Raw genomic sequence first — 22,383 nt, 5'->3', positions numbered from 1 at the left:
TGGTCTGTCAAATATCAATCTGACATTTACCGTCTACTGTATAATTAAGCAGAAACTGTACCTCTATCCTTCTTCCACCCCACCAAGACTCTTTCCACAAAGACTTTTATACTTCTGCTTTAAAAAAAATGCTGATCCCTCACTTTTTGTGCTGTTTTGGCTACGTAAGCAAGAATACTGGTCTCTGAGCATTGGAAATAGAAGGAATGAATTAAAAACTGCACTGAATGCTCCTGGAGAGGTAGATAGGAAAAGCCAGGGACAAATCAATGGAGAGAATGATGATTTGGGTTTAATAATAAAAAGCACTATTATACAAGTCAACCCAACACAGTAGCCAGATTAAAAATTCAATACCTTAGAGGTCAGAACTATGTGTATGGTAACAGCTGTCTTGAGTTATTAAAGGTGGAGATAAAGGTGGAATAAAAAGCTGGTTTGGTCTAGTGATTAAGCACCAGGCTAGAAACTGGAAGGCTGTGAGTTCTAGTTCTGCCTAGGCATGAAAAGCTGAATGGGTGACTTTGGGCCAATCACCAGGAGACTGTGAGTTCTAGGCCAGTCATCATGAGACTGTGAGCTCTAGGCCAATCATCAGGAGACTGTGAGCTCTAGTCCCGCCCTAGGCGTGAAAAGCCGGATGGGTGACTTTGGGCCAATCATCAGGAGACTTTGAGCTCTAGTCCCGCCCTAGGCATGAAAGCCAGTTGGATGACTTTGGGCCAATCACCAGGAGATTGTGACTTCTGATCCCGCCTTAGGCATGAAAGCCAGCTGGGGGACCGTGGGCCAGTCACTCTCTCTCAGCCCTAGGAATGAGGCAATAACAAAACACTTCCCAAAACCATGCCAAGAAAACTTGGGGAGTCCCCAAGGAGTCAACACTGACTCAAAGACACCCCCCAGAAAACCACTTTAAAAAGGAAATTTAACCCATTGTATAAAAACCACCACAGTATACAGGGAGTGATAGCTATAGAACTACAGGCACGGTAGTTCTCAACTTACAACCACAATTTCTGTTGCTAAGCAAGATGGTTGTTAAGAGACTTGTTTTTAAGACCTTTTTTTGCCATGGTTGCTGAGCAAATTACTGCAGTCGCTAAATAAATCATGCAGTTGTTAAGCGAATCAGGCTTCCCACATTGACTGGGCTTGTCGGAAGCCAGCTGGGAAGGTCACAATGGTAATGCTGCAATGCTACAACAGCCTAAATACATACAGGCAGTCCTCGATTTAAAACAATTCATTTAGTAGCTGTTCAAAGATACAACGGCACTGAAAAAAGTGACTTATAATCATTTTTCACACTTATGACCATTACAGCCTCCCCATGGCCACGTGATTTACATCTGGATCAGGGGTGGGTTGCTCCCGGTTCAGACCGGTTTGCAAGAACCGGTTTGTAAAAACCGGTGGGAGGCTCCGCCCACCGACCCCGATGTCATCAGGAAGCGAACGCACGCATGCAATCCCATTGCAAACCGATAGTAAAGGTAAGTAGAACCCACCCCTGATCTGGATGCTTCACAACTGACTCCTATTTATGACGGTGGCCGTGTCCCAGGGTCATGTGACAAGCAAAAATAATGGGGAAGCCAGATTCACTTAATATCCATAATTTAACAACTTCAGTGATTCACTTAACAAATGGGGCAACAAAAGTTGTCAAATGAGGGAAAACTCACTTAAGAACATAACATTTGGGCTCAATTGTGGTCGTAAGTTGAGGACTACCTGTACTGGTTGCCAAGTGCCCAAATTTTGATCACGTTCCTGTGGGGATACTGCGATGATGTGTGATGTGTAAGGACAAGTTGTCACTTTTTTCAGTGTCACTGTAACTTCCAACGGTCACTAAACAAATAGTTGTAAGTCAAGGCTACCTTTATACATATATTTTTCCTACCTGATCAGCTGTTGGCAGAGGGCAGGTCCTGGGCTGGTCAAAGAGCCTTTTGGCTGCCCAGATGGGTATGATGAGGTAAGGAAGGTTGAGTAGAAAGGCTGGTTTGATCTCAGAGCTGTACTTCCCTATGAGTAGTAAACATCAGGATTTATTGATTTTTGAAATATTTTTAGAGAAAAGTTTAGAGCTTTAAAATGGTGGTTTAAAAAGGTTTTTTTCCTTGAAGCAGAGGTGAAATCCAGCAGGTTCTGACAGGTTCTGGAGAACCAGTAGCAAAAATTTTGAGTAGTTTAGAGAACCGGTAAATACCACCTCTGGCTGGCCCCACCCCCATCTATTCTCTGCCTCCCAAGTCCCAGCTGATTGGGAGGAAATAGGGATTTTGCAGTAACTTTCCCCTGGAATGGGGTGGGAATGGAGATTTTGCAGTATCCTTCCCCTGCCACACCCACCAAGCCATGACCACCGAGCCACACCCACCGAGCCACGCCCACAGAACTGGTAGTAAAAAAAATTGGATTTCACACTGCCTTGAAGGTTAAAGAACTTGAAAGAGTATAGTAAATTTTGTTAATATAAATGATAAGTACAAACAGAAATATATATTATTGTCCATAGAAAGAAAAAAAGTAGAGATGTTAAATTGATTGCTTTATTTAAAGAAAAGCACATATCTAATTTTGTTTTCTTTTGGAAACCACTTCTGGATTTTCAGGTTGTGATGGAAAAATGAAACTTTGACTTTGATTTTGCTGATTAAATAGGTTCATTGTTATAGAACTGACTGTTCACCGCCCTGAGTCCTTCGGGAGTAGGGCGGTATAGAAATTTGATTAATAAATAAATAAATAAATAAATAGTACATATTATTGTGTAAAAGTAAAAAGTTGAGACTGTAAAGTTATTATCTTCTATTGTGATAAAAGAATCAAAAGTCAATGTCCTTTTTTCTTTTTCTTTTTTCCTCTCTACTCCTTTTCTCCTCTCCTAATTTCCCATTATTTTCATTTTCATTTCCTGACTCAATAGTAGTAACTGCAACACCAGTTACAATAGTAACTATAACTCCTAGTGGACAATCACTTAAATATGAGCCAGCAATGTGCTGCAGGTGCCAAAAAAGCCGCATTAACAGAGGGACAGAATCAGGATCATGTGAAGTGTTACTGTAGTACTGCTTTATAAAGCCTTGATAAGACCATACATGGCATATTGCATCCAGTTTTGGTAGCCACGATGTAAAAAAAGATGTTGAGACTCTAGAAAGTGTGCAGAGAAGAGCAACAAAGATGATTAGGGGACTGGAAGCTAAAACATATGAAGAACGGTTGCAGGAACTGGGTATGTCTAATGAAAAGGAGGACTAGGGGAGACATGATAGCAGTCTTCCAATATCTCAGGGGCTGCCACAAAGAAGAGGGAGTCAGGCTATTCTCCAAAGCACTTGAAGGCAGGACAAGGGGCCTGCATAAGTGCCCCAACATGCCTACCGTCCCTGTCCTACTGTCCCCAATTATTCGTATCCATTTCCTGTATTCATAATCATGTTTATACTTATATCTGTTATGTTATACATGCTTGACAAATTAAATAAATAAATATATTCAACACACACACAAAAAAAGAAGACGCAATGGAGGGAAACTAATCAAGGAGAGAAGCAAACTAGAACTAAGGAGAAATTTCCTGACAGTTAGAACAATTAACCAGTGGAACAACTTGCCTCCAGAAGTTGTGAATGCTCCAACACTGGAAGTTTTTAAGAAGAGATTGGACAACCATTTGTCTGAAATGGTATACAGTTTCCTGCCTGAGCAGGGGTTTGGACTAGAACTAGAAGACCTCCAAGGTCCCTTCCTACTCCGTTATTCTATTATTTGTATTTTGCATTCTGATAAATTAATAAAAATTTTGAAATTGGATTCTGCTATTTTTGAAAACAAAAATTCCGATAATAGCCTATTCCTATCACTCTATTCTTTTACCACCTTCCCAAAATCTTTTATTCTAAGGAGCAGACTTCTTCCTTATTTTAAATCATAACTGAATTGGGGAAGGGATTTTGCCAAGTGCAGGAAAAAAAAAAAAAACAGAACTCACCAATCACATTTCCCAGCAGAAAGACCACAAGTGCCATGGTGAAGGATCCTGTCCAATAGAGGCCGACGTTCCGATAACTCTTTCTAGAAAGCAGAATGTTCTGGTAACTTTTTTTTAAAAAAAACAAGCAGATATCCTGGAAAGCATTACAGGTAGTTTTCGATTTATGACCATCATTGAGACCAGAATTACACTTGTAAGTCGTGGTGGTCATTAAGCAGGTACCCATGTCCCCGCACATAATTTTATAACTTTGTGGTCGTAATCCCCTCTGGCAACCTTCTGGCAAGCAAAGTCAATGGGGAAGCCAGATTCACTTAACAGCCGTCTTACTAACTTAACAAGTGCAATGGTTCATTTTAATGATGGTGGCAAGAAGGGTCATAAAATGGGGCAAACCTCACTTAAGGACCCAGATTGTTGGGGGCAATACACTGACTCTGTAAACCACTTAGAGCCGTGATGGCGAACCAATGGCACACATGCCACCTGTGGCACGCGGAACCATATCCGTGGCCACGCAAGCGTTGCCCTAGCTCAGCTCCAGCGCACATGTGCACTCTGGCCAGCTAATTTTCAGGCCTTCCGGGCCCACCGGAAGTCAGGAAACGGGCTGTTTCCGGCCTCTGGAGGGCCTCCAGGGGGGTGGGGAAGGTCGTTTTTGCCCTCCCCAGGCTCCTAGAAAGCCTCTGGAGCCTGGGGAGGGTGAAAAATGGGCCTACCAGGCCCACTGTGTTATCGCGTGCCAAAAGTGGGGGAGCACGGCAGTGGTCATGCGGGGATGCGCGGGGGCATTGAATTATGGGTGTGGGCAACACGCACGTGACCACCCCCCCACATTCCCCCCGCTTTTGGCACACGATGGCAAAAAGGTTAGCCATCACTGGCTTAGAGAGTAAAGCACTGTGAAGCGGTATATAAGTCTAAATGCTATAATGCTATTGCTATTAACAACTGTCTCACTTAGCAGCAGAAATTTTGGGCTCAATTGTGGTCGTAAGCCAAGGACTATCTATACCTCCCCACCCTTTTGTACTTCAGTGGGCATAGGAGGTGTCTGCCTGAGACCCCTCACAACATGTCTTAAAATATGTTTCATCCCCCTTTGCCCAGGTTTTAGTTCTTGCATGTTTTCCTCAAGGTCACCTCCCTTTCTCTCCATAGTTATCATACCCTATAAAAACACGGTAGAGTCCCAAGAGTTTTTGTGGTTACTTTTGACCTGGTCTATCTCAAAAGGCTGAGACTCGGCCTCACCTTTGAACAATGGCTGCAATCATGAGGAGATACATGGCAAAGTTCACCGCAGCATGCCAGTAGGAGATCATAATGCTATATGCTGTGCCCAGATAAGGCTCACCCTGCAACCCAGAGGAGAAAACAAGGAACATCATCAGAAAAAACAATCATCTTGAGCTTGCTCCTCTCCCAGATGCCTTCAGAACACGTCAACCAGCATCAAAACAAAACTGAGCTAAATTTTGGAAGAAAGCTCCTGATACGACAAGCTTCCTTGAGAGTCTCCACTGAACTGAGCTTAACTTTTGACGACTTCATGGATGCATCCATATCATCTGACACTGTTTTTTTTCTGGGATTTAAAAAAAACAACAACCCAGTCTGGGATTTCCAGGTGATTCCTCATCCAAAGACTAACCGGCTTTAGCCCTGCTTAGCTTTTTGAGATAAGCTAGTTCAGGGGTCTCCAACCTTGTCAACTTTAGGACTTGTGGACTTCAACTCTTTGCTGGCTGAGGAATTCTGGGAGTTGAAGTCCACAAGTCTTAAAGTTGACAAGGTTGGAGACCCTTGAGCTAGTTGGTGCCAGGTAGAAGGGCAAAGCTGTTGTGGTCCGCCAGCACCCTGTGGAGCTGGCAGCGGAATCTGACAGCAATGAGGCTGAGGAAGAACATGGACCAGTCCTGGAGGCTGGGGAAGGTCCGGATGAGGGCTCTGCGTCGGAGGCAGAGATAGGCCAGGGCCATCGGGGAGTGATGTGCGGACTCTGGAGTCTGTAGAGGCTGACAGCAGAGAGACAGAGGAACAGGAGGAGCCTGTTCCTAGTGCACGTATGAGAAGAGCTGCCAGAAGGCAGGAGCAGATAAAGCAGAGAGGACCACTCAGGAGTAAGGCCAAGAGATGATTGGCCCCTCCCATAAGGCTTAAAAGACCAGCAACAGCTCTTGGCCTCTTTGCCAGAAAACAAAGTTGAGAGAATTGCTTCTTGTTTCACTGTATTCATTTCTTGTCGGCGCTTTGTGCTTCTGCCAAGAAAAGCTTTGGCAGTTTGCCTAATTATCCCAAGGTCGGTGATAAACTGAGGAATGGTGTTTTGAAGAATTTGCTTTAATTTAGTTTGGACTACGCTGAGAATGAGTTAATTCTCAGCTGTTTGTTTTCGAACTGTTTGTATTTAATACTAACTACTTGGGCCAGGGTCACAACAAACAAGTAACTACTTTAACAAGTAGTTAAAACTAACTACTTGGGCCAGGCTCACACCGGGCCTGGTGGCTCAGCAGACTGATAGCATTGTGATTAACGCCAGCTGTCTGCAATTACTGTAAGTTCGAATCTCAACAGGCTCAAGGTTGACTCAGCCTTCCATCCTTTCTCAGGTAGGTAAATTGAGGACCCAGTTTGTGGGGGCAATAAGCTGACTTTGTATAAATATACAAAAGTATGAAGGCTATTGCTTAACGCATTGTAAGCCGCCCTGAGTCTCCAGAGAAGGGCGGCATATAAATCAAATTAAAAATAAAAAAATAAAAAATAAAAGCAGCTGAACTGCACCACTTTGAATGGCATCCAGAACTAGCCAGTTAGCAGTCAAGGAGCACAAGGGGTCAGCTTAGGATAAGGGTATAGATTGCTCTCAATGCGGCTGGGTTTCTTGTCCTTTGGCAACAGTGCAGAACCGATCTCAAAAAGTTAACGAGTCAGGAACTAAAGGGGAAAGAGATCCTTAGGAAATTCTAGAACGGTGCCGAAGATTGGAGGATTTAATAAAATATCTGAAAGAAGGCATGGTGGCTGAAATTTAGTCGATTTTTTTGATCATGTTGCCGATCTGGGGAAGATCAAGGAACCTGATTTTCCTACCTCCCCTCCCTATCGATCCTGAGACTGCATCTTCCAAAGGACCAATTATCCCCTAAAAGTGATCGAAAAAACTCAAATAGGCAATGCACAATCAAAGCTTGCCTCTTTTTTTTTTATACAGACATCGTTGTTTCTCGAGGCAGGCCGCAAACACAGCATTTAATGGTGGGTTTCCCCTACTTCCAAGAGCCCAGGCTGGGTCCCTGCAGACCAACCTCTCTGATGTAGAAATCCGCAAAGCTGCTGGTGTAGCCGTCTTTCTCCAAAGCGATCACAGCATCCGTTCCAGCAATGAAGCAAAGGACCATGAACACTGGCGGGAACAGAAAAAGTTCCCAGTTAAGTGGGTATGCTCGCATGTGTGTTTTCACAGGCTTTGAACTCATGAGGCAAGACTAATATTTCTTAAACAAATTCATTAATTGGATATTTTATAGTCATCCGCTCCTCTAACTCTATAAGCTTACGGCAGTGAACCTCAACCTTTTGGGCACCAGGGAATCAGTTCCGTGGTTTTTCCGTGGACTGGAGGAGGCGTGGTTTCATGTGCTGCCTTGCATCCCATGGATGGGGCTTCGCTTGTTTGCGCGGCCTGGTTTCTGGCATGCCACAGCCCGGTGGCAGTCCACAGACTGGGGATTGGTGACCAGGGCCTTAAAGGAACTAGCAATTCTTTTAATCCACTGAAAATGATCTATAAAAATAGAGTTGTTCATTTAGTCTCCAGATCAGTGTTTCTCAACGTTGTCCATTTTAAGAGGCGTGGACTTCAAGTCCCAGCATTCCCCAGCCAGCTATGCTATGTTGGCTGGGGAATTCTGGGAGTTGAAGTCCACATCTCTTAAAATGGCCAAGGTAAAAAAACATTGCTTTAATAGGTGCTGTCCTTATAATTAAAGCAAAAGGATGCAATCAAGATCAAGCCCAAGGAATTCTGGCTGGGGAATTCTGGGAGTTGAAGTCCACATCTCTTAAAATGGCCACAGTTGAGAAACATTGCTTTAATAGGTGCTGTCCTTATAATTAAAACAAAAGGATGCAATCAAGAACCAGCTCAAGGAATTCTGGCTGGAGAATTCTGGGAGATGAAGTCCACCCATCTTAAAGTTGTCAAGGTTCATCAACATTGCTCCAGGCCAGAGCCTCAGATCATATAAGCAGTTTGCCTCAAAATTTCCCACCGGTTCCTTAGCGCCATCTACTGAGAGCAGAGTGAGGTTAGTGGCCAAGATACTATGCCAGAAACCAGGATGTGGTGAGTTCTAGTCCTCCCTTAGAGAGGGAAGCCAGCTGGGTGACTTCGTATGGAATGATCTTTTCCCCCATCATCGAGTTTCTAATAAAAATAATTAGCTCTCTTTCCTTGTTCAACTCTGACCAATATTTCCACAGTGGGTGAATACAGGTAGTCCTTGAGTTATGACTATAACTGAGCTCAACATTTCTGTTGCTAAGCAAGAAAGTTGTTAAGTGAATTTTTGCCCCATTTTATGACTTTTCTTGCCACAGTTGTTAAGTGAATCACTGCAAGTAATAAGTTAATAATACAGTTGTTAACTGAAATCTGCCTTCCCCAATAACTTTGCTTGTCATAAGATCACAAAAGGGGATCACATGACCCCAGGACACTGCAATGATTATAAATACAACCAGTGGTGAAATCCAAATTTTTTTACTACCGGTTCTGTGGGCGTGGCTTTGTGGGTGTGGTGGGCGTGGCTTGGTGGGCGTGGCAGGGGAAGGATACTGCAAAATCCCCATTCCCTCCCCACTCCTGGGGGAAGGATATTGCAAAATCTCCATTCCCACCCCACTCTGGGGCCAGCCAGAGGTGGCATTTGCCGGTTCTCCGAACTACTCAAAATTTCCACTACTGGTTCTCCAGAACCTATCAGAACCTTTTGGATTTCACCCCTGAATACAACCCATGTTGCAACGGTCATAAGTGTAAAAAAACAAGCATAAATCACTTTTTCAGTGCCGTTGTAATGGTCACTAAATGAATGGTTTTAAGTCAAGGACTGCCTGTATAGGAATGCAGAAAAAAGCTATCTCCACAGTTCAGAAATCTCCCTTTTGTTTATCCATCCTGCAATCATCTCCAGATATTTGGCAGATACATATTTGCTTACTGTAATTGCAATCTGTTCAGCTACCTTCAGGGGCCTTATTTATGCAAAAATCACTGAGCGAAAACTTCCAAACCGATGTGATTTAATGTAAAAAATATTTCACAACCACGCTTTCCTATTGAGTGATCTAATCCAGTGTTTCTCAATCTTGACAGCTTGACGATGTGTGAACTTCAACTCCCAGCATTCCCCAGCTAGCACGGCTTGACTTGGGGAATTCTGGGAGCTGAAGTCCATACATGGCCAAGCTGCCAAGGTTGAACCAAGGCTGATCCAGTCGAGGTAATCAGGAAGTCAGCAATTAATTTCTATTTGTCCCTCGTGGTCAAAGGATCAACCAAGATGGGTTGGAGACGCGAAGAAAAGTGTCATGCATGACGAACCAGACAGGTAAAATGGAAAATGAACGTACCATATAAAAGAGGATCCTCGTAGGAGCGGCTTGGGAGATAAATCAGAACAAACAAAGGCGACAGAATAATAATGCCGAGGACTGCAATCACCAGAGGGCTGTAGGGAAGAAGGAACAAGCACAGAGTTCAAATGCTAAAGTCGTTAATTAAAAAGTCACCACTGGGAACACTATTTGGGGATCTCCAGATTCTCTACAACATTCAGGCATTCAGGAATTTTAAAGTAAATTTAAAGGGCATGGAATTCCCTGGGAATTGGTGCGGTGGCCTAGAGGTGGAGCTCTCGCCTCACAATAAGGTGGCTGTGAGTTCGATCCTAGGTAGGGGCAGATATTTCTCTCTCTGGGCAGGATGAGAATATATCTGCTGAATATAACTCCGCATTGGTGACAGGAAGGGCATCCGGCCAGTAAACTCCATCTCAGCTCCATTCAGTTGCCCAGACTCCACCCCGCAAGGGATTATGGGGGTCATTAAAAGATGATGGTAGAATTGCCTGGGATAGAATACAAGCAGATATGCTGACAGGGAAGAGGGATCAACAAAATCACGATGGCAATCACCAGGACTTCCATTCCCAGCATGGACCCCTGTTCCCAGGACTTGGCTTACATTTAGAGGTGTCCATGAGGTGAGGAGGAGGTCAACTAAATCAAGATGGAGACCACCCCATGTGCTCAAAGTCATCCAGCTGGCTTTCATGCCTAAAGCAGGACTAGAACTCACTGATCTCTAGCCTGGTGCCTTAAACCACCAGACCAAAATAGCTCTCTTAATATTATTGCTTCTGTGTAATTTTTACTGGGGTGGTTTCAGTGGTGGGATTCACAACCAGTTCACTTCATGCACCCTCCGGAGGCCAGAAATGGGCCTGTTTCCGGACTTCCGGTAGGCCCATTTTTTGCCCTCCCCAGGCTCCAGAGGCTTTCCTAGAGCTTCCAAGAGGGCGAAAATGGCCTCCCCTGCCAGGGGTGGGTTCTACTTACCTTTACTACCGGTTTGCATCGCGCCCGCGTGCCCGCGCTTCCTTCACTCACTCGCACATGTGCAGAAGCTTCTGCGCATGCGCAGATCACCTTTGATGACGTCTGGGTCAGTGGGCGGAGCCTCCCGCTGGTTTTACTACGGGGGCAACCCACCACTGCCCCCCGGGCACCAGAGGCCCTCCGGAGGCCGGAAATAGGCCTGTTTCCACACTTCCGGTAGGCCTGTTTTTCACCCTCCCAGAGCCTCTGTGCGCCGCCCTGCACTTACCTGGCATCCAAACGGGCTGCATGGAGACTCCTGGGAGGGGAGGGGAGGGGAGGGGTGGGTGGGATCAGCTAGTCCTTGGAACAACCGGTTTACCGAACCAGATTAAAATTAACATCCGGTTTGCCCAAACCAGTCCGAACCGGCTGAACCCTACCTCTGGGTGGTTTATTCTCTCCCTCCAACTGGGGAGGAATGGAAGCTTATAAATAAATGTTTTATTATTACATTTATTAAATTTCTAGGTTATGAACCAAAGCAGCTCTGGGTGGCTTACAGTATAAGTATAATTTTTCTCGTTTGTATTAAGGCACGGAGTAATTCCATTGCCCATAATATAGGTCCTACCACAGAGGGTGCAGAACGAAGCGCTGATTTTAGCCATATGACAGAACCTTCAAAAAAAAAATAATTCCTTCATCGATGATCAGCTGAACTGCTTTGCAGATGTGGGGGGGGGGGGTTTGCTAAATGCCCACCTATTTATTCTTAATTGACTGGTATAAAGGTTCCACATTTGCCCATTTACAGTACTCCAAAACTGCAGTTTCCAACTAATTCTGATTTGTTTTTGTTTTTTTTAAAGAGTCTAAAAGCAAAGGAAGGTATTTTCTGCTAGGACTTCTTTCTAATTGAAAATGCGAGAGAGTTCGACCTGCCCCCCCCTTTATGCATATATTATAGCACATCTCCCAATACTTCCCCCCTTCCCTATCTTGACTGCCCCAAACCAGAAAGAAATCCCCCCCCCATGCAAACTGCTCAGCTGGTTTATGCCATCAGCAGCCAATGCACCGAGCTCTGAGTGGCGCTGCAGAAAACAGCTGGCGCCTGGTGTCGAACTGCAATGCAGATCCAAGCCTGGGATTCATGCAGTGAGCCCAGCAGCTGAGTGAGGTCAGAAAAGGCCACTTAGCATCTGCAGAGCTGCATGGGGTCTCCAGATCAATAGTTACAGCTGAAGAGGCAAAAGAGGACATGAGAGGGGGAACATAAGGCTGCCTCCCATCCCCGTGGTAGTATTTATTTTTTAGACGGACTCAAAGCTCAGCTGCCTTTAAGCAGGCAAATGCTGAGCCAGCCAGCTCAGCATTTAGCTAAGCATAAGCCGGCATTCTCTTTGCCTGTTGAGTTTTTCTGTTCTCTACAAGCATTAGGAGAAAAAAAAGGCATTTTTCACTGCTTCTGAAAAAGGAGCCTTGCAAGTATGTTAAAGGTGGCTCAAAGCTTTGCTGGCTGCATTGTTCCCCTTTCTCTTTCTGCAAGGGTCAGGTCATTCTTTGAATACAAGCAGTCCCTATGACCATAATTGAGACCAACATTTCCATTGCTAAGCAAGGCAGTAGTTAAATGTCTACTTTCATGAAAAGAAGGACTAGAGGTGACATCATAGCAGTGTTCCAGTATGTCAGGGGCTGCCACAAAGAAGAGGGAGTCAAGCTATTCCCCAAAGCATTTGAGAGTAGGACAAGAAGCAATGGGTGGAAACTAATCAAGGAGAGAAGCAACCTAGAACTAAAGAGAAAATTTCCTGACAGTTAGAAAAATTAATCAGTGGAACAACATGCCTCCAGACGTTGTGTGTGCTCCATCACTGGAAGTTATTAAGAAGATGTTGGACAGCCATTTGTCTGAAGTGGTGTAAGGTCTCCTGCCTAAGCAGGGGGTTGGACTAGAAGACCTCCAAGGTCCCTTCCAACTCTGTTATTCTATTCTATTCTATTCTATTCTATTCTATTCTATTCTATTCTATTCTATTCTATTCTATTCTATTCCATTCCATTCCATTCCATTCCATTCCATTCCATTCTTTCTTTCTCTATTCTATTCTATTCTATTCTATTCTATTCTATTCTATTCTATTCTATTCTATTCTATTCCATTCCATTCCATTCTTTCTCTATTCTATTCTATTCTATTCTATTCTATTCTATTCTATTCTATTCTATTCTATTCTATTCTATTCCATTCCATTCCATTCCATTCTTTCTCTATTCTATTCTATTCCATTCCATTCTCTACTCTATCCCATCCCATCCCTATCCCTATCCCTCTCCTATCTGAGTAGTGCCCAATTTTATAATCATTTTGTCACAGTCGTTAAGGAAATCACTGCAGAATCACAAACATGCGGTCGTTAAGCAAATCCAGCTTCCCCCACTGACTTTGGGGGCCGTTGCAACTTCGAACGCTCACAAAATGAACTACTATAAGTCAAGGACTACCTGTAATGGAGTCATACACTGGACTAGAAGTTCTCTAAGGGGCCCTTGAAGCCCTTATACTCTACATTTCTGTATCAGAGAAGAGAAGCAGTTTGGTGTAGAGGTTAAGGCATCAGGCTAGAAATCAGGCGACCTTGAGTTCTAGTCCCTCTTTATATCACCAAACCAGTTGGTTGATTTTTCAGCCAGTCCCTCTCTCTCAGCCCTGGGAAGGAGGCAATGGCAAACCCATTCCTGAAATCTTGCCTACAAGGACCAGCTCAGGTAGTCCGCCAGAAGTCAACACTGAGTCAAAGACATTTAAAAATGTTAGGGAAAGGCTGTTTTGACCAAATGTTGAAGGCTGAACATTTGAGGAATTTCTCCCTGCAAGGGTCATTTCCACAGACCCTCTCTTGATAACCAGGTTTTAAAAAGTGACAGGTCCCTCCCCCTTCCTGTGTTAGATCCTTGTAGCTTTGGGACACATTTCAAAAACCCTCTGCAAGAAATGGGTCTCCCATTCAACTGCTGAGTCTAATACACAAGAGTGAGCTGCCTTTTAAAAGCCTTTATGTTCTAAAAATAAGATGACACACTATATTGCTTTATGCGCTCTGCATGTATTGCTCTACGGCTGAAGATATAATGAAAAGCTTAATAAATGCATTAATTTTATAACATATTATTTATCCTATGGATGTTTCATCTGTTAATTAACTTTGGGTTATGTTTAGTTCATTTTAATTACTGTATCACACTTTTTTTTTCTTCATTGCATAATTGCTATTTAATGGAGGCATCGTAGGAGGAGAGCTATGCTATTTATGATAGCCAAAATTAAGCAAGAAATCTGATAGCACCTTTACGGATTAACTATTTTTCTTAAAGCCATCAACTTTCACGAGCTGCAACTACCCAAAAGCTTCTGTCTTTTAATAAAATATATTGATTGGAAAAGCTGCTACTTGATTCCTCCTGAACAAAGGTAGTCCTTGCTTAACAACTGTCTCATTTAGCAACCATTCCCAGTTACAACAATGATGCTAAAGTGACGTTATGACTAATCATAGTTACAACCTTCACAGGTCTGTAAAGTAAAGCTCAAGCGAGCTCATAACTTGTTAACCTCCTAACCTTTGAATTTTTAACCCTATTTATTTTTTACTTGTAAGTTTTAACTTGTTTTTAACTCTGTTAAAAATCTGTTTAAGCTATGCTTTTATTCTCGTACTAATCTGGTTTTATTGTGCTGTTGTAAACCGCCAAGAGTCACTTAGGTGAGATGGGCAGTGTAGAAATTTAATAAATAAATAAACAGGTGTGGTTTCACTTAGCGACCACTTCACTTAACAAAAAAGTTACCAGTTTCAATTGTGGTCGCTAAATGAGGACTACCTGTAGATTTTGGTTGTCCAACTTTTTGGTTTGCCTGGGCCACATTGTGTGAAGATGAATTGTCTTGGGTCGCGATTTACAACCACAGCATTTGAGCCCAACATTTATGTTGCTAAGTGAGACATTTGTTCAGTGAGTTTTGTCCCATTTTACAACCTTTTTTTGCCACAGTTGTTAAGTGAATCACTGCAGCTGTTAAGTTAGTCACGTGGTTGTAAAGTGAATCTGGCTTCTCCATCGAATTTGCTTGCAAAAAGGTCGCAGAAGGTCATCACATGACCCAGGGCCCGTCATAAATATGAACCAGCTGTCAAGCATCCAAATTTTGATCATGTGATCATGGGGATGCTGCAAAGCTTGTAACTGTGAAAAATGGTCATAAGTCACTTTTTTCAGTGCCATTGTAACTTTGAACGGTCACTAAATGAACTGCTGTAAGTCGAGGACTACCTGTAATCTAAACCGACAACATTAGGCCTATACCTCTATGTAGGTCATCAGCACCTCCATTCTGAGCTCAGAGAAAACAGTCTCTATAAATTTGCGGGACGCTGTGTCAGCTTGCAAATTGTGTCAGAATTGGGTTCAAAGGGCGGCTGAGTCATCAGCTCCAATCAATCTGTGCAATATCCAGCCAAGTTAAGCCTGTCATTCAAAAATTGGCAGCTTGTGGTCACCCAGGCTGCTCGTGTCAGCCCCCAATATTTAGCTGCCAGAAAACAAACTTTAAAATGGCGTTTCCTCCCCAGTTTGTGTACAGAAGCTGGGATGGGCTGGCAGCTGATCCCTTCCCTGAAGTGGGGGGACGGATAGTGTTCCTCCCTGAGACAAAAATAAAGACAATAGAAATGCTGATGGATTGCATGATCTTATGGACTAGAAACTTGGAATGTTGGATTTTGGGCTACCGTGGTCTACCAAGACTCAACTCTCCCAGAATGTTTCCTTCTATGAAAAATTCAAGGGGAAGTGTGGAATTAAACTTGTTGATGGTGGCTTTTTAAGCATGCTGTCTGGGGAATTCTGGGAGCTGAAGTCCACACATCTTCTTCAAGTGGCGAAGGTTCAATGCATTAATGCATTAATTCAATGCATTAATGCAAGCTCAGGTACCCATCCAGAGTAGGATTTAATGCAAGGGTAGCATTTTAATATGGGCATTTCAAAAGTGCTTTTCCCCGCCTCTTTTGTTTTGTTTTAAAGAAGGGGGAAGATATCATGTTTTAAGGATTGCAGTGAGTGACTTCATCACCTGCAAAATTTTGGGTCCTAATTTTGCTCCTTAAAGGCTCCAACATTAAACTAACATAAACATAGCAATATTTTGGCCACACCTACTGTGGGGCAGCCGAGGGGGGGCAAGAAAGGGTTGCATTTGAGTTGTATGATGTCATAAGCTGGTTTTGAAATGAAAGCATGAGCCGTGGTGGCGAAGTGGTTAAAATGCAGTACTGCAGGCTATCTGCCGGCTACCTGCAGTTTGATTCTCACCAGCTCAAGGTTGATTCAGCCTTCTATCCTTCCAAGGTCGGTAAAATGAGGACCCACATTGTTGGAGGCAATATGCTGACTCTGTAAACCGCTTAGAGAGGGCTGTAAAGCACTGTGAAGCGGTAAAGGTAAAGGTTCCCCTTGCACATATGTGCTAGTCGTTCCTGACTCTAGGGGGCAGTGCTCATCTCCATTTCAAAGCCGAAGAGCCAGCGCTGTCCGAAGACATCTCCATGGTCATGTGGCCGGCATGACGGCAAAAGCGCACAGAATGCTGTTACCTTCCCACCAAAGGTGGTCCCTATTTTTCTACTTGCATTTTTTACGTGCTTTTGAACTGCTAGGTTGGCAGAAGCTGGGACAAGTAACCAGAGCTCACCCCGTTACGCGGCACTAGGGATTCGAACCGCTAAACTGCCGACCTTTTGATCGACAAACTCAGCGTCTTAGCCACTGAGCCACCGCGTCCCTCTGTGAAGCGATATATAAGTCTAAATGCTATTGCTATTTTGGGAAGAAAGAGAAATGCTGCAGAAATAGAATAGAATGGAATGGAATGGAATGGAATGGAATGAGAATGAGAATAGAAGGGATCTTTGAGGTCATGTAGTCCAACCCCCTGCTCAGGCAGGAAACCCTATACCAGTGATGGCGAACCTTTTTTTCCTCGGGTGCCAAAAGCACACATGCGTGTGTGACGGTGTGCACATGCATGCTAACACCCATAATGCAATGCCCCCCGCAGGCCCTGTCCCCCGCGCATGTGAGCGCGACCCTCGTTTTGGTGCTAGCAGGCCTAGGTGTGATGGCGTGCCATAGGTTCGCCATCACGGCCCTATATCATTTCAGACAAATGGTTGTCCAATCTCTTCTTAAAAACTTCCAACATTCACAACTTCTGGAGGCAAGTCGTTCCACTGATTAATTGTTCTGTCAGGAAATTTCTCCTTAGAAATGCCTTCAGTGTCATGATCTAATTAATACGTATAAAATTGGAGCTATAGCTGCCCTGCGTTCCTTTGGAATTGCTTTACACCAGCAACGGGCAAATTGCCACCGCATAGATTAGCTGGCAGACCCCGGAATGTATTTTTAGGCACAATCATTAATGATTTCCCTATTTCCTGCCAAAGGAGACAGGCCAGGAGCCCTGGCAAGCCTGCTTGGCGAGAAGCAGGGAAACTAAAGATCAGATGGATCATCGTTGTCTACAGTGGCGTTTCGTTAATAACTACATATTGCTCAACCTTCAAGTCAAACCCTGCCACTGAATCCTGGGATTTGATCCCTGGATTTGAATTGGACTCTTGCTCTATGATCAAGGATGCTCTCTACAACAAGGTCCTCCCTATTCACCAGGGCACTGCGCAACCCATCACCAGATTGAAATCTTTTAGGCCAGCTTGGAAAACAGCTGTTCACTTAACATCTACCCAGTTTAACCCCTAGAATGCCTGGAGAGAGGAACGATCCAAGGTAGGGCTCTCCAACCTTGGCAACTTTAAAACTTGTGGACTTCAACTCCCAGAGTTCCTAGCCAGCTTTGCTGGAAGTTGAAGTCCACAAGTTTTAAAAAGTTGCCAACGTTGGAGACCCCCGATCTAAGGTACCTTCTTGTGGCCTGACCATTAGCGATCCGTCTGCCAAACCACCTAGTTTTAACCTGCCTCCCTTTGTTTGGTTGAAATTGAACAGAATTGGGTGTGTGAAAGAAGTGCCTCTGCCCTGTATCAGTGGGGAATAGAAAGATCCCTCTTGTCGTGATTGTGGTGCTGATTTGCAAACTATTAAATATTTTGGGCAAGGTTGTCCATGATGGGTGTGCTCCGGTTCCCTAGAACCAGGGGTGAAATGCTCCCGGTTCAGACCGGATCGCCTGATCCGGTAGCGATGGCGGAGGATGGTTTGGAGAACCAGTAGCAAAAATCCCTGCCCCCACCATGCCCAGCTGAGCTGCGCTATCATCAGAGGATATTTTTTTTTATTTTTAAAAGCATTTTCTCTACAACTCTTCGGCTGAAGCGGTTGTAGAAAAATGGTTTTAAAAGTTAAAAAAAAAAAAGTTGGCCACACCCACTCAGTCACATTACCGCCCCACCAAACCATGCCCACAAAACCAGTAGTAACAAATTTTACATTTCACCACTGCCTAGAACCAACCTGTGGGCTGCGCCCCACTACTGGGCCGCAGCCTATTCACAACCAGACCTCACTCACACAAGTGTTGAAGGGGCTCCTGTCCACAACCACACGAGTGTTGCGGGGATCTCACCTGCACCTCCCACAAAACCATCCCCCCTTTCCCCTGTTCTGGGCACCCAACCTGGAAAGATTGGATGCCTCTGCCCTTGAAGATCTTCATGAAGCAAGGCCAGAGGCCTTGATAGCTGGATTGGACATCCGGTTATGAGGCCACTGCGATACCCTCATAGAGGTTCTACTTATAATTACGTGGACTCTGTATAGAGGTAGTCCTCGACTTATGACCACAATTGAGCCCAAAATTTCTGTTAAGTGAGACAATCAGCTGGGACTTGGGAACTTGGGAAGCAGAGGATAGATGGGGGCAGGTTCTCTGAACTACTCAAAATTTCCGCTACCGGTTCTCCAGAACTGGTCAGAACCTGCTGAAACCCACCTCTGGTTGTATGTGTGAAAACCGGTCATAAGATGGGGTAACTTTGAATGGTCACTAAATAAACTCTTGTAAGTTGAGGACTACCTGTATTTCTATGCTGCCCAGAGTCCCTTGGGAGTGGGGCGGCATAGAAATGCGACAAAATAAAATAAAAATAAATAAATAAATATTTACTTCTGTCATGTTCTCATCATAGGCTAAATAAAATAATAATTCCTGGATTCGAATTGGACTCTTACTCTGAACTCCAGATAGGGATTGTAGCAGAAAATGTGGACCAATCCTGTACACCAGGCCACCTCATCCTCTGACCGACCAAAACACCAATCTCATTTGTCTTCTTCTCGCTGAATAGTTTCCTGCTTCTCATTTTAATAACTACCATTTGATTTTCAAGAAGTAAGAGGTCTCGCCTCTTCCCAACCCAACACTTTTTCCCTTTGTGCTGTGACATTTTCATGGGCAAATTGTGAGGCACAAGAAATGACAGGCAGATGCAGTTGGAGAACATTACCAGATTGGGCAAGACACAAACCTGGAGATTTTAATGGAGGCTCAGCTTGCCAAAATTTCAAAATTTAGGGGTTCCCCTTCCCAAGTGATCATTTTAAATAGGATCATGGCGATCACTTATACCTGCCAGAAGGAGAGTAGGCACTGGGGCAAATTGGCAGTTAAAATTGTAGCTATGTCAAGCAGGGCCCTATTATTATGACTGTTGTTGCTACTATCCTTAAGATGTTTATCTTTCCCTAAAGGCATTAAATTTTAAACTATCTCATTTAAACCCCCCTACATTCAACTCCCTGCCATTAAAACAGTCTACATTGCATTACATTTTAAAGCATCGAAATTCACTAAAACAAAACAACCGCTTTAAATCAGGGTAAAATTGGAATTAACAAAGCTATTGAAAAGCTACTAAAAATGATCAAAAGTCAGGATTTTTTTTCCTCAGGCTTATTTAAGGACCACCAGAAAACAGTCCAGCTCTATAGGGAGGGTGTGCCTTTACCGAAAACCTACCCAAATCCAAGAAGCTTCTTCAGAGCTGAAGAAGCTTCTTGGAGGAGAAACGAAAGGTCTTCAAAGAAAAACTAGAAAGTCCAGTTGCCTCTTGGAAAAAAAAGTTGCCTCATGGGACAACCTGGTGCTAACGTGGCCATAAATGGGCACTACCGAAGGCACTGATGTTTTCAATTTGACACTGTGGATCAGAAAGGTTGGCAGTTCAGTGGTTCGAATCCCTAGTACAGGTCTCCAACCTGAGCAGGAGGTTGGACTAGATGACCTCGAAAGTCCTTTCCAACTCTGTTACTGTTAACCTTCTGTTAATCTTCTCTCTTGTTCTTTATCCTGTGTGTTCCCTTCCCGCAACTCGAACTGTGACAGGTCACCCCAGACTTTTTAAGCCCTTCTTCCTGGTCCCCATAAGTCGTTGGAAAAAGAAGTTTAAGAGCCTTGGTGGCGCAGCAAACTAAAGTGCTGTTAAATAGCACCAGCTGCCTGCAATTACTGCAAGTTCAAATCTCACCAGGCTCAAGGTTGACTCAGCCTTCCATCCTTCCGAGGTAGGTAAAATGAGGACCCAGATTGTGGGGGCAATAAGCTGATTTTGTACAAAAAAGAACACCGCTTGGGGGGGGGCTGAAAGCCCTACTAAGCAGGTATATACAAAAGTATGAAGGCTATTGCTTAACGCATTGTAAGCCGCCCTGAGTCTCCAGAGAAGGGCGGCATATAAATCGAACCAACCAATCAATCAGTCAATCAGTCAATCAATCAATCAATCAATCAATCAATCAATATAAATCCTTCCATTCCCCATCATCCAGTCAGAGCTGGAGAAGCTTCTTGGATGGATAAATAAATAAATAAATAAGAGGATCAGGGGAGGAAAAAAACAACAACCCCGGGGCAAACCCGTGTCTTTTGTGCTTCGTTCACACGACACGTACCTGTGCAAGGCCGCGACGGTGTTCGAGAGGTAGAATAACGGGAAGGCGGAAAGGAAAAGGCCGACGGCGGCCAAAAGTGGATGCAGCCGCATGGCAAGAAGGCGCGGAGAGCAGACCTGGAAGAAGAGGGTCGTGGGAACGGGCGGCCAGGGGCGATCGCTCCAGCAGGAAAGGGTCGATCGGCCAAGCGGCGGGTTCAACGGGCGTAATACAAACCTCCTCGCCGCTCATGCGATCCTCTCGCCCAAAAAGAAGAAAAAAAAAATGAGGACTTTTTTTCCCCTCCTCTATCCAAAGGTCGTGACTGTTGGCAGCTTTCTTGCTCAAGCCATCCCGGGTAAAAGAGCGGCGCACCTCTTAAAAGGGCAAGACGCACCTTTGTTTAATTCTCTTCCCCCCACCCACCCATCCCCGGCCAGCACCCCTTTGAGGATCGTGGATTTGGCCTCCCTGCAAACCGGACCGGAGAGAAAACAGCGCAGGGAACTTTTTTAAAAACACGTGAATTTTTCGCGCGTCCTCCAAATCCCGGGTTGACTCAGGTCCCCCGGGGGCGCAGGAGACGCTGAATAAACCAACCGCTGCAAATGTTATCTTGCCAATAGGGTCAGTAACCGTCAGAAACGGGCTTTGCCAAGTGTGGTTCAGCCTCTAGCTGGCATAAACGAAGCCCTAGCAGCGGGCTTCCCCCACCACCACCCTAAGATTTGCGCAATTAGCTGCAAAGTCCAAAACAAACGTGCCTTTGCATCTATGGAGATTCTCAGTCCTCCAGGTCATGGTTGTCCCAAAGGTGCTGTTTTTTTCAAGGGGCAACTGGACTTTCTTGGTTTTCTTTGAAGACGTTTTGAAGAGATTTTACGAATTTCTGGGGGCAGCTCATTCCAAAGGGCAGGGGCTCCCACAGAGAAGGCCCTCCCCCTGGGTGTCGCCAGCTGACAAAATTTGGCCGATTGAGGAGACCCTCTCTGTGGGAGCGGACTGCCCGGTGGGAGGCTACTGGTGGCAGAAGATGGTCTTCTTTGATGATGTTTCACTTCTCATCCAAAGAGCTTCTCCAGCTCTGGATGATGGGGAATGGAAGAATTTATATTGATTGATTGATTGATTGATTGATTGATTGATTGGTTCGATTTATATGCCGCCCTTCTCTGGAGACTCAGGGCGGCTTACAATGCATTAAGCAATAGCCTTCATACTTTTGTATATGCCTGCTTAGTAGGGCTTTTGGCCCCCCCAAGCGGTATTCTTTTTTTAATATATATATACAAAGTCAGCTTATTGCCCCCACAATCGGGGTCCTCATTTTACCTACCTGGGAAGGATGGAAGGCTGAGTCAACCTTGAGCCTGGTGACATTTGAACTCGCAGTAATTGCAGGCAGCTGGCAGCTAAGTGCTACTTAACAGCACTTTAGTCCGCTGCACCACCAAGGCTCTTTTTCCTTGCAGACAACTGGTCCTTTGTTCTTTTTTTTTTCTTTTTGCATTCTTTTAAGAACTGGCTAAAAAAAATTGCAAAGGACCAGCTGTCTGCAAGGAGTATAAATCCTTCCATTCCCCATCATCCAGTCAGAGCTGAAGAAGCTTCTTGGGTGAGTCTTCAAGAAAAACAAGAAAGTCCAGTTGCCTCTTCGGGGGGGGGGGGAAATCACCTTTGGGAAATGTGCCTGTACCGTTTCATGTTGTCAAAACTGTCTGTCATTGAGACGTTTTGAATTCAGATGTTCAGCAAATCAACGTTGCAAGTCTGCACGGCTAGGACCAAACAAAGAAGCATAAAGCTTT

At 44.5% G+C, this 22,383-nt stretch overlaps 1 protein-coding gene across 1 annotated transcript in view; it reads right to left on the bottom strand.

Moving 5' to 3' along the window:
- TM6SF2 (transmembrane 6 superfamily member 2) overlaps positions 1-20,954 on the bottom strand; it is a 28,707-nt gene extending 7,753 nt beyond the window's left edge. Inside the window, exons 1-6 of the mRNA XM_070931818.1 lie at positions 20,597-20,954; positions 9,656-9,753; positions 7,327-7,424; positions 5,267-5,370; positions 4,010-4,092; positions 1,910-2,034 (exon numbers count right to left, since the gene is read on the bottom strand). Of these exons, the coding sequence (XP_070787919.1) occupies positions 1,910-2,034; positions 4,010-4,092; positions 5,267-5,370; positions 7,327-7,424; positions 9,656-9,753; positions 20,597-20,688 (600 nt within the window). The 5' untranslated portion in view covers positions 20,689-20,954. The remainder of the gene's footprint in view (positions 1-1,909; positions 2,035-4,009; positions 4,093-5,266; positions 5,371-7,326; positions 7,425-9,655; positions 9,754-20,596) is intronic.
- Positions 20,955-22,383: the final 1,429 nt, after the last annotated feature.

This window comes from Pituophis catenifer, unplaced genomic scaffold (genome assembly GCF_029215685.1).
Source record: "Pituophis catenifer annectens isolate HBS135680 unplaced genomic scaffold, rPitCat1.0.hap2 SCAF_1, whole genome shotgun sequence".
Classification (NCBI taxonomy): Eukaryota; Metazoa; Chordata; class Lepidosauria; order Squamata; family Colubridae; genus Pituophis; species Pituophis catenifer.
Note: the sequence above shows the minus strand (reverse complement) of the source record. Positions and strands in the feature narration are given on the sequence as shown.